The sequence below is a fragment of the Mchenga conophoros genome, linkage group LG12 (assembly GCF_057382185.1).
Source record: "Mchenga conophoros isolate Kocher_MC1m ecotype Shallow Benthic linkage group LG12, M_conophoros_male_GT1.1, whole genome shotgun sequence".
Classification (NCBI taxonomy): Eukaryota; Metazoa; Chordata; class Actinopteri; order Cichliformes; family Cichlidae; genus Mchenga; species Mchenga conophoros.
The window spans coordinates 34,814,034-34,825,711 of record NC_140537.1 but is presented as its reverse complement, the minus strand read 5'-3'; the positions used below and the strand labels follow the sequence as shown (position 1 = coordinate 34,825,711).

At 41.8% G+C, this 11,678-nt stretch overlaps 1 protein-coding gene across 1 annotated transcript; it reads left to right on the top strand.

Annotated features, from left to right (window-relative positions):
- The first annotated feature begins 152 nt into the window (after positions 1–152).
- On the top strand, positions 153–10,680 carry gle1 (GLE1 RNA export mediator). The gene is made up of 14 exons (XM_085295500.1): positions 153–341; positions 1,392–1,628; positions 1,744–1,902; positions 2,353–2,501; positions 2,608–2,668; positions 2,963–3,220; positions 3,307–3,529; positions 3,747–3,859; positions 5,112–5,324; positions 5,501–5,821; positions 6,161–6,265; positions 6,469–6,551; positions 6,632–6,695; positions 8,740–10,680. Exons 1-14 carry the CDS (start codon positions 243–245, stop codon positions 8,806–8,808), a joined length of 2,154 nt encoding a protein of 717 aa, XP_085151626.1. The 5' UTR covers positions 153–242; the 3' UTR covers positions 8,809–10,680.
- The last annotated feature ends 998 nt before the right edge of the window (positions 10,681–11,678 follow it).

Below are 11,678 nucleotides of genomic sequence, written 5' to 3'. Positions count from 1 at the left end.
TTAGCAAAATGGACTGTGGGAACCTAATAAAGAAATTATCACAGTGCATAATAGAGTTATCTCTATCATTTTGTGATGTGTGATTATACAGATAGCAAAGAAATAAATATATAAAGGTCCCAGATGGGAACTTAGTAAAGTCCGGTGGTTTCTCTTCGGATTGTATTTTATGTAACGCCATATGGCGGATTCAAACTTGACTAGCATTACTGCTAATCAGTTGTAGTTTTTTGTGTTTCGCGATGCCTTCTGAAAGTCTACGATGGGAAACTTTACAGGCCTTAAAAAATTCACCAAAGGGGAAAATCTCCTTCGACCCATTCTGGTTGGAAAGGGGAGAGGTGAGTTGCCGCCAGGTAGCTAAAAAAAACAAACAACTAAAGCTAGCTAAACGGTAGCTAGTTAAAGTTAGCACGCTACGCTTGTTTAGAATAATCACTACAAGGGTGGATTTTATTCAAAGTGACAATTTAATCATTTAGATCAGGCAGTAAGACGTCAGCTCGGAAGCTAATCAATAAACAGTGGTTGAAAACAAAGTGTTAAGAGGCATTTACGCAAATAACGTAGTATAGTTGCGTACTTTTTTTATTTTTAATCTTCAGACATCCTTTTATGGATTTTCATCAAATGACTACTTTTATTGCTACTTTTATTTGACAGATAACTAATGTGACTTCGTGACTTCCGTTTATAAACTGTGAAGCATCTATCTATCTATCTCGCAAAGACCAGTAGGACTTTCTTTGAAAGGTTTTTATTCTATTTTTTTTTTTTTTTTTTTAAAGACCAAAGTTGATTTTTATGGCGCTTTTCGAGTTTGGGAGGCTGAATTCCATTTTCGGTTCCAGATTTTCACACAAGGGCAGTGGACAATGGTCAACTATAATCCCGCTCTTCTTGTTTGCGGTGGTGACATGCAGGCTGTCAGATGAGGTCAGGCAAGAGTCTGTATACCCTGTGAGGTTCAGGGATGACATTGTGAGGCTAGTGAGGAGGGAGTAGGTGGCGATATAGGGAAAAGGAATGTGTGTGTTTGAGAAGGAGACTAGTGCAACAGTGAGGATGTAAGGAGCAGAGGTAGTGAAGGTAGAGGACTTTAAACCATCCAAAGAAATGGACAGCACACAAGAAAGGGGAGGCAGGGGACGAGTGTCAGGGGTGATTTGAAACAGATTTCTGTTGTTGAACTCCATGTTTATAAAAGCAGAGGTATGAACTCACTGATTCCTCATGAAGGTGTTACATGGAAAATCCAGTGTGTTTGTTTTGTTAAAATCATTTCAGGCTTTAAGAAGTCCTACTTTCTGAAAGGATATGGCAACATAAGTGATGCATACAGTTTCTGTGTATAAACCATCTGTAAACGAAGCCCGCTTGTGTTCTTGTAGCCTCTTTTAGCAGGTTGTAAAGACTCCCCAAGCTTGTCTCCAATCGCTGGTGTCATATTGGAGCGTCTCAGCTCGGCTCCCCTGCAGAAGTCATCATCCTTCCTGGGCTCCAGATCCGGAGACTCCAGCCCTGTTCTCTCAGAAGTCTCTATTTCTTCTACCGGATCTGTCGCCGATATCAGCGCCAGGACAGCTGCATTTTCTGCAGCAGCGTCTGTAAAGAATGAGCGAGAACAGGCAAGTCCTCAATGTCTCTCTTATGTGTCATGTTGTAAAACAGTTTTCCAATTTAACTGAATATCTGACCCTGATGGTTTTTGCTTTGTTTTTTCCTCATGCTGATGCTCTGTAGAGTCTTAGTGATAAGGTGAAGGATGAAAGTCCAGAGGCAGATGTCAGTGGAGTTTCCAGTCCTACGTCACTTCCTGCCATTTCCCTCCTGTCTCCCAAAGCCATGGAGATGGCTGGCTGTATCATCAAAGTTCAGGAGGAGCATCGAGAAAAGGCTAAGGTTCAAGTTTTTTTTTTTTTTTAATTTTTTTTTTACTGAAAAACAGCTTAACAGTGATCATCTTTTTTTTTTTACATTTAATTTTATTTGCAAACCTAACTTCAAATGTTTTTTTTTTTTTGTTGTTGTTGTTTTTTTTTTTTTAACTCTTATGATTTTTGTCAGTAGCAACTTGTTTTATTGTATTTATTTTAGTTTGTTTGCTTTCAGCTTTTGTTTTTAGAAACTAACATGTAATCTAAACATATGAATATGTTCAGAATTTCCAGTTACAGTTTATGGAAAAGCATGTAATGTTAGACGCTTACACATTACTGGAAATGGGTCTAAACTTCTTCATACTAACCTCTGCTGGCTTGCTGATCAGAGTTATATATTTTGCATGTTGACCCCTGCGTACTATATACTTGGTAAGGGTCTCACCAGACTGTCTTCTATCTATCGACTCAGTTGGCCCTCAGGGTGCGGCAGGAGATGCAGGAGAAGCTCGTAGCGGCGGTTGCGAGCGCCGAGTCAGAGCAGCTGAAACGCTTTGAGGAGCTCATGGAGCTGAAGCAGAGGCAGGAGTACCAGAGTATGAGGGACATGATGGAAAGAGAGTAAGGGAAATCATGACTCATTCGAAATGATTAAAATGCTTAAAAATGTCTGAAACGTTACATGCGATTAAACACCTGGTCTGGTTTTCCACTTCCTGTACTGCAGAACGAAGGAGAGCATCGGGCGTCAAGAGAAGCTGAAGGAGGAGCAGCGGCGTAGAATAACGGTACGTGGAAAGTTCAGGAAACGTGAAGCTTAAACCCCTGTTTGTCAAGTTGTTTACTGAAGTCTTTAATTTTGCTTGTTAACCTTACAAAAATTGTGCATGTTTCAAAGTGTGAAACAGATTGTGAGATGCTGGATGTGCAGAGCTCTGCAGCAGGAGAAGTAGATGCTCTTTATTTTTGGTAGTCTGCTGTAGTAATGATCTCCTGCACATACAGGGGCATTTCTTGTGCTCAGTGGGGTAGAAAAAGTTATCTCGTTCCTGTGCTGTTCATGCTTTTTGTTTGTCCGTCAGCTCGTCAACCTACGGCTGAGGGAGGCAGAGCAGCAGCGTCTTCGGGAGGCAGAACTCGAGAGGCAAAGGCAGGCGGAGGGCAGGGAGAGACTGCGTAGCCTCAACAGCATCCAGGAGGAGATCCTGCAGCTCAACCAGCTGCTTGAGCCCTCCACCCAGACCAAGACGGACCTCCCACCGGCCAGCCTCAGCTCCTACAGCACCCGAGGGAACCAGCTGTGCTCCCAGGTGTCGGAGGTGGTGCGAAAGACTGCAGAGGTCGGTTTACATCGAGATTTTTAAGGTTTATGCTCCTCCTAATTTCTGCTTGTACTCATGAAATGCGTGTGTTCTGCCTATTTCAGGGCAACTTCCCCAGCTTGGAGGACATGACTGTGGCAGAGCGAGCCCTGCACGAGATGAGAGCGCTTATTCGGCTGATGCAGGAGGAAGCGGCCAATGTTCGAGAGAAGAAAAAGAAGGAGCAAGAGCAGGAGGAGGAGCGCAGGAAACAGGCGGAGCTGCTGGCGAAGCAGGAGGGGGAGAAGAAGGCGGCACAGCTGGCCAAAGAGAAGGCACAGAGGAAAGGTGATGAAGGAGAAGGCTTAGCTGCGTCATGCATCTGTACAGCTGGAGGTGTTGTCAGCAGCTTGTGCACAAAACAAAACATCCTGTTTGCATAAAATAATTTGGAGAATAAATATAGACCAAAGTATGGATTTTGACTAATTTATTTATTTACCCCCCCTTATCCAGATATATTGCTGAGTGTTTTCACCATTTCATACTGAACCTCTTCCTGCAGGGTTGCAGAACAGCGCTGAAGACGTCACGCTGAAGTGGTACAAGGATCTGCAGGAGGCGGCCTCTCGGTGCGCTCAGTCCTTCGAACAGCTCAGCTCTGCAAAAGACGGACAGGTGGGTTTGTTCACATTCAGATGAAAGACTTTGAGATGACGGAGGAAGGACTGTGACATTCTTAAAGGTTTTTACCTACAAAGGTCCCAACAAAGACCATTCCAGCAATATTTTAATTTAATAGATTAATTCTTTAAGTAGTGAATCCATTAATCCATAATTTATGAAATGATGGACTTGGTTGATGGTTTCTGTGTCTGTGTAGGCTTTTACTTTAGGATCTGGACTTTGAACTAGGAATTATTTAAGTGATGACCTTAAAGATCTCAGTCCTGGTTCATGTATCATTACTGGTGCAAATGAGAAATGTTTTAACACCGCAGGTCACTGAATTCTCAGGGACATCGAAAGGAAATTTCGTCCTCTTTTAATAACTCTGTGACTGGCCTCTTTCCATTGTTCTCAAAGCATGTTTCCATGTTTGATATGAGGGGTTCCCACCTGACCCACTCAGCTGAAAAGTATTAAAGACAGCATTTGGTCATTAAAAATTCAAATTTAGCTTTGACACTGAGTGTTATCTGAGTTATAGGCTCACCAATTACCCAAGGACCAAAACTGCCAAAATAAATACAAAAAAGAAAGTAAAAAATATATACTGTTGCAATTCAATTAGTTCACATAAATATTTGTATAATGAATTCATAAAATTGATTCTTTCATTTGTTATTTGCCCCCTGTTGTGGCACTCCTTGGACACAGCACTCTGTTGTTCAAAGTCTAGAGAGCTGTTTGTCCTTGAATAAATAAATAAAATGGAATAAAATAAAAATATTTATCAAATTATAAATAAAATAAAAATAAATAAATGCACAGAGGTTAAATTGAAAGGGAAGGAAAAATAAATAAAATGAATTAATAAATAGCAAAATTTACATGGGAATGGGGAAAAAAAAAGATGCTAAAACTGAAAAGTACACGTAATAAAATTACTGAATTACATTCGGAGGATTTAATAGTATAGATTTTTATTTATTTATTTTTTAATATATAATTACTCAACTTATAATATAATAAGTTGGGTTATTTATTTTTTAATAATAATTATAATAATAATTATTATTATTTTGGCTACCATTTTCGAGCCGTAATAACTTTATCATAGGAGCTGATGGTGTGAAATCATCTCAGTTTGAAAACTTCATTTAATTCTTTCATTAAAACATTTTTAAAAAGCAGCTCAAACACAAGCTGACACACACGAAACGTCTTCACTGTCTGTTTATGACTCGAGTGGTTTAATTTCTCCCAGACAAAGAAACTGAAGCTGGAGCTCCAGAAAGCTGCCACCATCCCTGTCAGTCAGATCGCCAGCAACTCCGGATCGCAGCTCCGAGAAATCTTCGACAAGATCGACAAGCTTCTGTCGGGACGGCCGGTCGTGTCTGGGGGGAAATCGGTATCCACCTCACAACATCCGCAGGGTCTCGATTTCGCCAGCTACAAACTGGCGGAGAAGTTTGTGGTGAGCGTGCGCACAAAACGAATGATTCGACACAGAAGTCTGTTTTTGTTTGTTTGTGAAGTAATCCTTTGTTAATTTGATATATTTTGTAGTATTTGTATAAGCAAGAAGAAGCTGTGATTTTTCAATTATTATTTTTTTAATATCTTTTATTTATTTATATTTTGGCTGTGTAGAAACAAGGAGAGGAGGAAGTGGCGTCTCACCACGAAGCGGCCTTCCCCATCGCCGTGGTGGCTTCTGGAGTCTGGGAGCTGCACCCTCAGGTGGGAGACCTCATCCTCGCCCACCTGCACAAGAAATGCCCCTATGCAATCCCTCACTACCCTCCGATGAAGGAGGGCACGCCCGTGGATGAATACCAGAGGATTCTTGGTTACCGTGTAGACGACTCTGGGGTCGAAGGTCAGGACAGTTTCTTGAAGAGGATGTCCGGGATGATTCGCCTCTACGCCGCCATCATCCAGCTGAAGTGGCCCTACAGCTCCAAACAAGGGGTAAAAACGGTCCCGCTTCCTGCTTTTATAATGTCAAACAAGCAAAACTTCAGACTGAGGAGGCAGAGATTTCTTCCTGATTCTTATTAGGAAACGAGAAAGACTAAAGACGCAGTTTGAAAAAACAAACAAATAACGGGGGAAGAGAAGATATATTATTTCTGTGCATCGAGGAGGTTTTCAGGAGAATTGATTGGTCTCAATCATTGGGCGTAACTTACTCTGGAGCATCTTAGTTACCATGGCAATGAATTGTCCAAGGCTAAATCTAAAGTTGCCTATAATGTCTAAAAGTCCCTCACTTTTTCAAAAATGTAGTTATTTATTTTTTTGTTTCAGCCCGTTCCTCATGGTCTGAACCACGGCTGGCGTTGGTTGGCTCAGATGCTCAACATGGAGCCTCTGGCAGACGTCACAGCGACTCTGCTGTTTGACTTTCTAGAGGTGAGTCTGGACACATCCTGCGCATTATCAGGTGTGTTTGTTGCTTCAAACAATCAGCGGCTTGCATTACCGGCCCATGAACCATGAAAAAGTGTCAGGTGAAATGACCACAGTCCCTGAAACTCTTTAAACCTAAATCTAAACTTCAGTTTCTTTGTCGCTGAAAGCAGCTGTGGATAACTCCTGAGCGTTGTTTCCTTCAGGTTTGTGGGAACGCTCTGATGAACCAGTATCGGAGCCAGTTCTGGAAGCTCATCCTGCTACTGAAAGAGGAATACTTCCCCAGGTAGAAAGCACGTTTTAACAGTAAACATTTCACCTGCAGCAGTCATGTGAGAGGTTTAACCTAGAAGTGTTCCTGTGCAGGATTGAAGCGGTGACCAGCAGTGGACAGATGGGCTCAGTCATCAGACTCAAACAGTTCCTGGAGGTATGTGACCCCCCCCGACATGTTGTGAAGGTTTGGATGTTAGCTCAATGAATCCTTAAAACAGACATGTGCAGACTGTAAAGGAATTTACGAGTACGTGAGTGAATCCCAAGCAGTCTCTGCTCTTCCAAATAAAAAGATTGATAACACTGATGAAAAGTGACTCCTGCTAGTTCTCTGGTACCACGATTGCATCCGAGAGGAGGGAAATGGTAAATGGCCTGTATTTGTATAGTGCTTTACACATCCAGTCATCCACACATTCACACACTGGTGATGGCAGCTACATTGTAGCCACAGCTGCCCTGGGGCGCACTGACAGAGGCGAGGCTGCCGGACACTGGCGCCACCGGGCCCTCTGACCACCACCAGTAGGCAACGGGTGAAGTGTCTCGCCCAAGGACACAACGACCGAAACTTTCCAAGCCGGGGCTCGAACCGGCAACCTTCAGATTATAAGGCGACCTCCCAACTCTTGAGCCACGATCGAAAGTGGACATACTTGACAAAGGAGGTTTAATATGGAGCTGCCAGGCATGAGGATAAGGGGAAGACTACAGAGGCGGTTCATGGGTGTATTGTGACATGCAGAGGATGGTGGGATGCTGTGAGATGAAGGCAGATGAGCAGGTGGCAGTTTGTAGTTATTTAAAGAGAGGGCTTTTCAGTGTACACAAACACGTTCCTGTGCAGTCCTCTGGGAAACGCAACAGGGAAGGGAGCGGCAGGAAAACATGGAAAAGCATCAAATAAACATCCAGCTTGAAAACTGCAGACAGTATCTGCAGTGGAGACGTTGTTTTTATGGTCTGCTTCACTTCAGCTCTTCTTCTTTTTTCTTTTTCTTTTTTTTTAATGTTTTTTTGCCGATATTAGATGGTCGAGAGTGAAGGGAAAATATTCAGTAAAGTTCCTCGGGTCAGATTCACACCCTGGCCACTCTGGCATATGGTCGCCTGCTCACCCCGTGAGCTAAACTGGTTCCCTCATTTTAGCTCTTTGCGTGTTTTAACTTCACTCTACTCCACGGCGAGCTGATGGACCGACAACGGCACAAATGAGAGTAGCCACCAGACCAGTTGACTCATACTGCGGACACAGCCTCCATCAACAGACGCTCTCTGCGGGTAGACGGGCTGTCCGAGGCTCCCTGCGGTTTTCCAAGGCACTGCCAGCGAGAACCATGCTGAGCCCTTCGGTCATCACAGGTCTGCAGCCATGAAGCTGCGACTGAGCGAACAAACCACACGATGGTTAGAAAATGCTTCAACAACAGCAGTGCTCATTACTGTAATCTATATAAAAAAACAAAACAGTAAGAGTTTAATAAGCTGTTTGGTAAATGTGAAATTTAACTGGCAAATAAAGGGAAGCGTCTGAAACTAAACCTGCAGATTAACGGCTTTAATATCGATCTGCTGTAAACCCAGAGAGAAATATTTCCTTCCCTGATAAAACTCTGTAATTCCATGCTTGGGTTTTTTCTCCTTCTTGCACCTCCTATAATTCAAACTGCTGAATTATTCAGAAATAAAATTAAATAAAGGCCAAAAAGAAGTTGATTTACAATTCAAAGTGCTGCATGGCAAACAGTAAAACAGTTGGGGGGTAAATAATGATTGTAAAACAAAAGGGAACATAATTAAAACCGGTGTACTGTTTACAGAAACGGGTGTGAAGTAGATCTCGTCTGGATTATGAGGAGTGTTTACAGACTGGTGGCCTAATCTACTTGAGCACTTAAAAGTGAAGCTATAGAAAAGGTTTGACTTCAGCTACAAGTCTTATTTTAGAGACTCTGACTTTGAAAGCAGACGGAGCAAAAATGGCACAGATTTGAGAAATTCTGTAATATTTGAACTGAACTGGGTGACGCTGAGCTGGATTAAAACTTTGGAATTAAGTTGTATTCTCACTGAGCTGAGTTTAAACATCAGCTCAACATTTTAAGGGGCTTAATGATGAGATGCTGTCTGTTATTACACACAGTACCAGTGCAGTGTTATGCTTTTATTGAAATGATTGTTTTTGTGTTTTATCTCAGACATCGCTGCAGAGACGACAGATCAGTCCGCCCAGAGGCCAGCTGGGCTCCGGGTTCTGGAGGTCTTGACCGATGAGGACCTGCGCTGGGTGACGACGCCATTGTAGGACTGAGTCAGGCAGAAACGAATTGAGAGCATCTGTGAGTGGAAAGAGGGGAAAAAGTTGTCCTGTGGTTTTAGTTTTTATCTAAATGAGCACACTGACGTCACACACTGACGTCACACACTGACGTCACACACTGGAAGCCTCACGAGTCCTCTGCGTTTGTGAGGTCACATTTTTGAGGTCACATCTGCTTCTGCTGACCTGAAGCAGACCTGTAGACACCTGTGGGGTACTTTTAACCTTAACTTCATTGGCTGCTTTTCTGCTGAAATTCTTGAGCTTTTCTTAAGGGTTGTGTTTTTGTTTTTTTTGTTTTTTTAATTCCCAGGTGTGTCGAGTCATTCCTCCTAAAGAGAGACGCTTTCACAGCCTTAACTTTCACGTTAAATTATTTTGCTGATTCAGATAATAATTTTTAATAGTTTACCTTCTTGTTTTTCTCCTTTTTGTGGCACAAAAACAGCAAAATCTCTATTACAAAAATAACTGACCAGTTTTAAAGTGTTTCAGCTGCGCAGACACCGGCGAATGTCGTCTTATTTGTCGATACTTCGGTGCATTTCCACCATTGCTGCTCACGCGTCTATCGCCTTACTCACGCAGAGTCTGTGTAGGCAGCTGGCAACATTTGATCATTCAGATCTCTGACATACTGGAACAAAATGTGGTGAGATTGATTAATAAAAACTGGATTAAAAGCTACTGAAATCAGAAAGTGAAACAAAATTATTTGTCGATGAAGTAAAAATCAAATGATTGATGCTTTTAAAGGTTCTTCTTGAAAATCCCTCTGTTTTTAAAAATGCTTTAAAACCTTCCAAAATTGAAGCTACCAGCAGAACTGCTTTGACTTTATCATACTTTATTTTAGAGATGAAGAGAGATCTGCTGACGTTAAACTCAGGCTGGGTTCTAATGCTGTGCAGTATCAATTTTATACCACCAGATGGTGCAGTGAGTAAGTTTAACCTTTATTTAACCAGGTAAACACAGCCTGACAAAAGGCAAAGCTTGTAGAGGAAATGGATAAAATAATAAAAGAGCAGCCGCACACGTCTCTAAACACTTCAGCAACGCTGCTGGTAAAATGCTGCCCCCTGGTGGTGAGGGGTTTAGATCCCGCAGAGGGCAAATTACAAAAATTACCTTTAAAGGCTGCTCTGTTAACATCCGACCTGAAGAAGCAGATTCGGGTCATCTGCTCAGGTGGCCAGATGTGCCTGCTTTGATTTCTGAGTGGAGTAAAACATGAGAAAATGAGGACGTGTTGATTTTAATGCGTCCAAGTCAGTGAGGTTTCCAGTGTCGTCGTTTTGTTTACAGCTCTCAACATAAGTTTCATCATCCTGAAGAGAGAGAAGCTGCTTACTTGCAACGTTTTAGCAGAGCAGGTAGAAATCTGTTTATTCAGCCTTAATATTTTCTGTTCAAATCAAATTGTGTCAAATGATTTGGACTTTTTATTTATTTTTTCACTGTGTGGAGCAAAAATTCATGGTTTGAAGTGTTGTTTTAAATCATTGTCCATGAGAGAAACCAAAGGTTTGATCCAGAAATGATCGCAGACTGTTTTGTAAAGTGAAACTCAAAGTGATTGTTTTCTGAATGTGATGAAGAATAAACAAATGTATTGGTACCAGAATTAGTGCAGTCTACAGTTGTTGAAAATGTGCAAACTAAATGAAATAAAATCAATCAACACTTAGTGGAAAATTTCCCTTTTGGATTTCTTGCTTTTGCTCATCGCGTTGTAGAAGTCTGTCACATTATTATTATTATTTTTTTGCTTTAATCTTCTAAAATCAGATTATTTGGGGCTTGTTCTGTGTATTTTAAACTGTCTGACATGACATTTTGAGCAAATTTGCAATGTACAGCTGTCAGAAGTTTATATGCACTGATGAAGATGAATGAATGCAATTTGGGGCTTTGATTTCTGGAAGGAATGTGCAGCTTGTCTTCTCACACAAGATCAAAACTGTAGATGTTATTTTACTATTTCTCTGAGAGATGTGGTCTTTGTATCTTAGCTTCCATTTAACTGAACCTCTTCAAACATGGCAGCTGTGTTTCAGAGGGTTACAGTATGTTTACTGCCAAGTTTGAGGTCATTTGGATGAACTGTTCTTATATTTTGGCTAAAGGTCTGTTTGCAGTGTTTTATCTGCAGTGACTGCTCCCTGCCCCACTTTGCATGTAGGGGGCTCGACATGTTTGTCTTCACAAAGATTCAAGACCTGCTGTCATGTGTAGTTTGGAGATGGTGGCACTATGGAAAAGAGCTGAGCACAGCTGAAGATGCTTAGATTTTCACTGGGAGTGACCAGGATCAGAAATAAGTATTTCGGAGGCCGGGCAGTTTGGATGAGTGCAGAGGAACAATGGTGGATATACCTTCTAGAGAGACGATTCATAGATTTAGTGAAGGACATGCAGACGGTTGACGTGACAGAAAAGGTTGCTAGGATGGGTTGAGATGGAAGCCAATATGGCGAGCCCAAAAGGAACGCCAGAAGACAAAGTGAAGGTGCTGACACAGAGGAATAGTCTAAGATTTAGGGTTTCCAGGAAGGCCTTCATAGGGGGACATGGTCCTAAAAGGACCTTAATTCCTTATGCTACAAATAAGATTTTAATTTGCATTAAAATGTCCTGAAACAATTTTTCGTAAGATTTTAAATGCCTAAAGTAGATTAAGTGAGACTGAAGTGTAATTCAGTAAAAACTGGTATTCAAGCATGTGGCTTAACCCTTTAAACTCTAACCTAATTTACCCCTTAAACCAGGGATGGGGAACTCCAGGCCTCAATGGCCGGTGTCCTGCAGGTTTTA

What these genes read in the sequence shown, in the direction of transcription:
- gle1 (XM_085295500.1), top strand. Translation starts at nt 243, where the DNA reads ATGCCTTCTGAAAGTCTACGATGGGAAACTTTACAGGCCTTAAAAAAT. An exon ending in AGCATCGAGAAAAGGCTAAG is followed by an intron (nt 1,903 to 2,352) that starts GTTCAAGTTTTT and finishes CTATCGACTCAG; the next exon opens with TTGGCCCTCAGGGTGCGGCA. An exon ending in TGGTGCGAAAGACTGCAGAG is followed by an intron (nt 3,221 to 3,306) that starts GTCGGTTTACAT and finishes TGCCTATTTCAG; the next exon opens with GGCAACTTCCCCAGCTTGGA.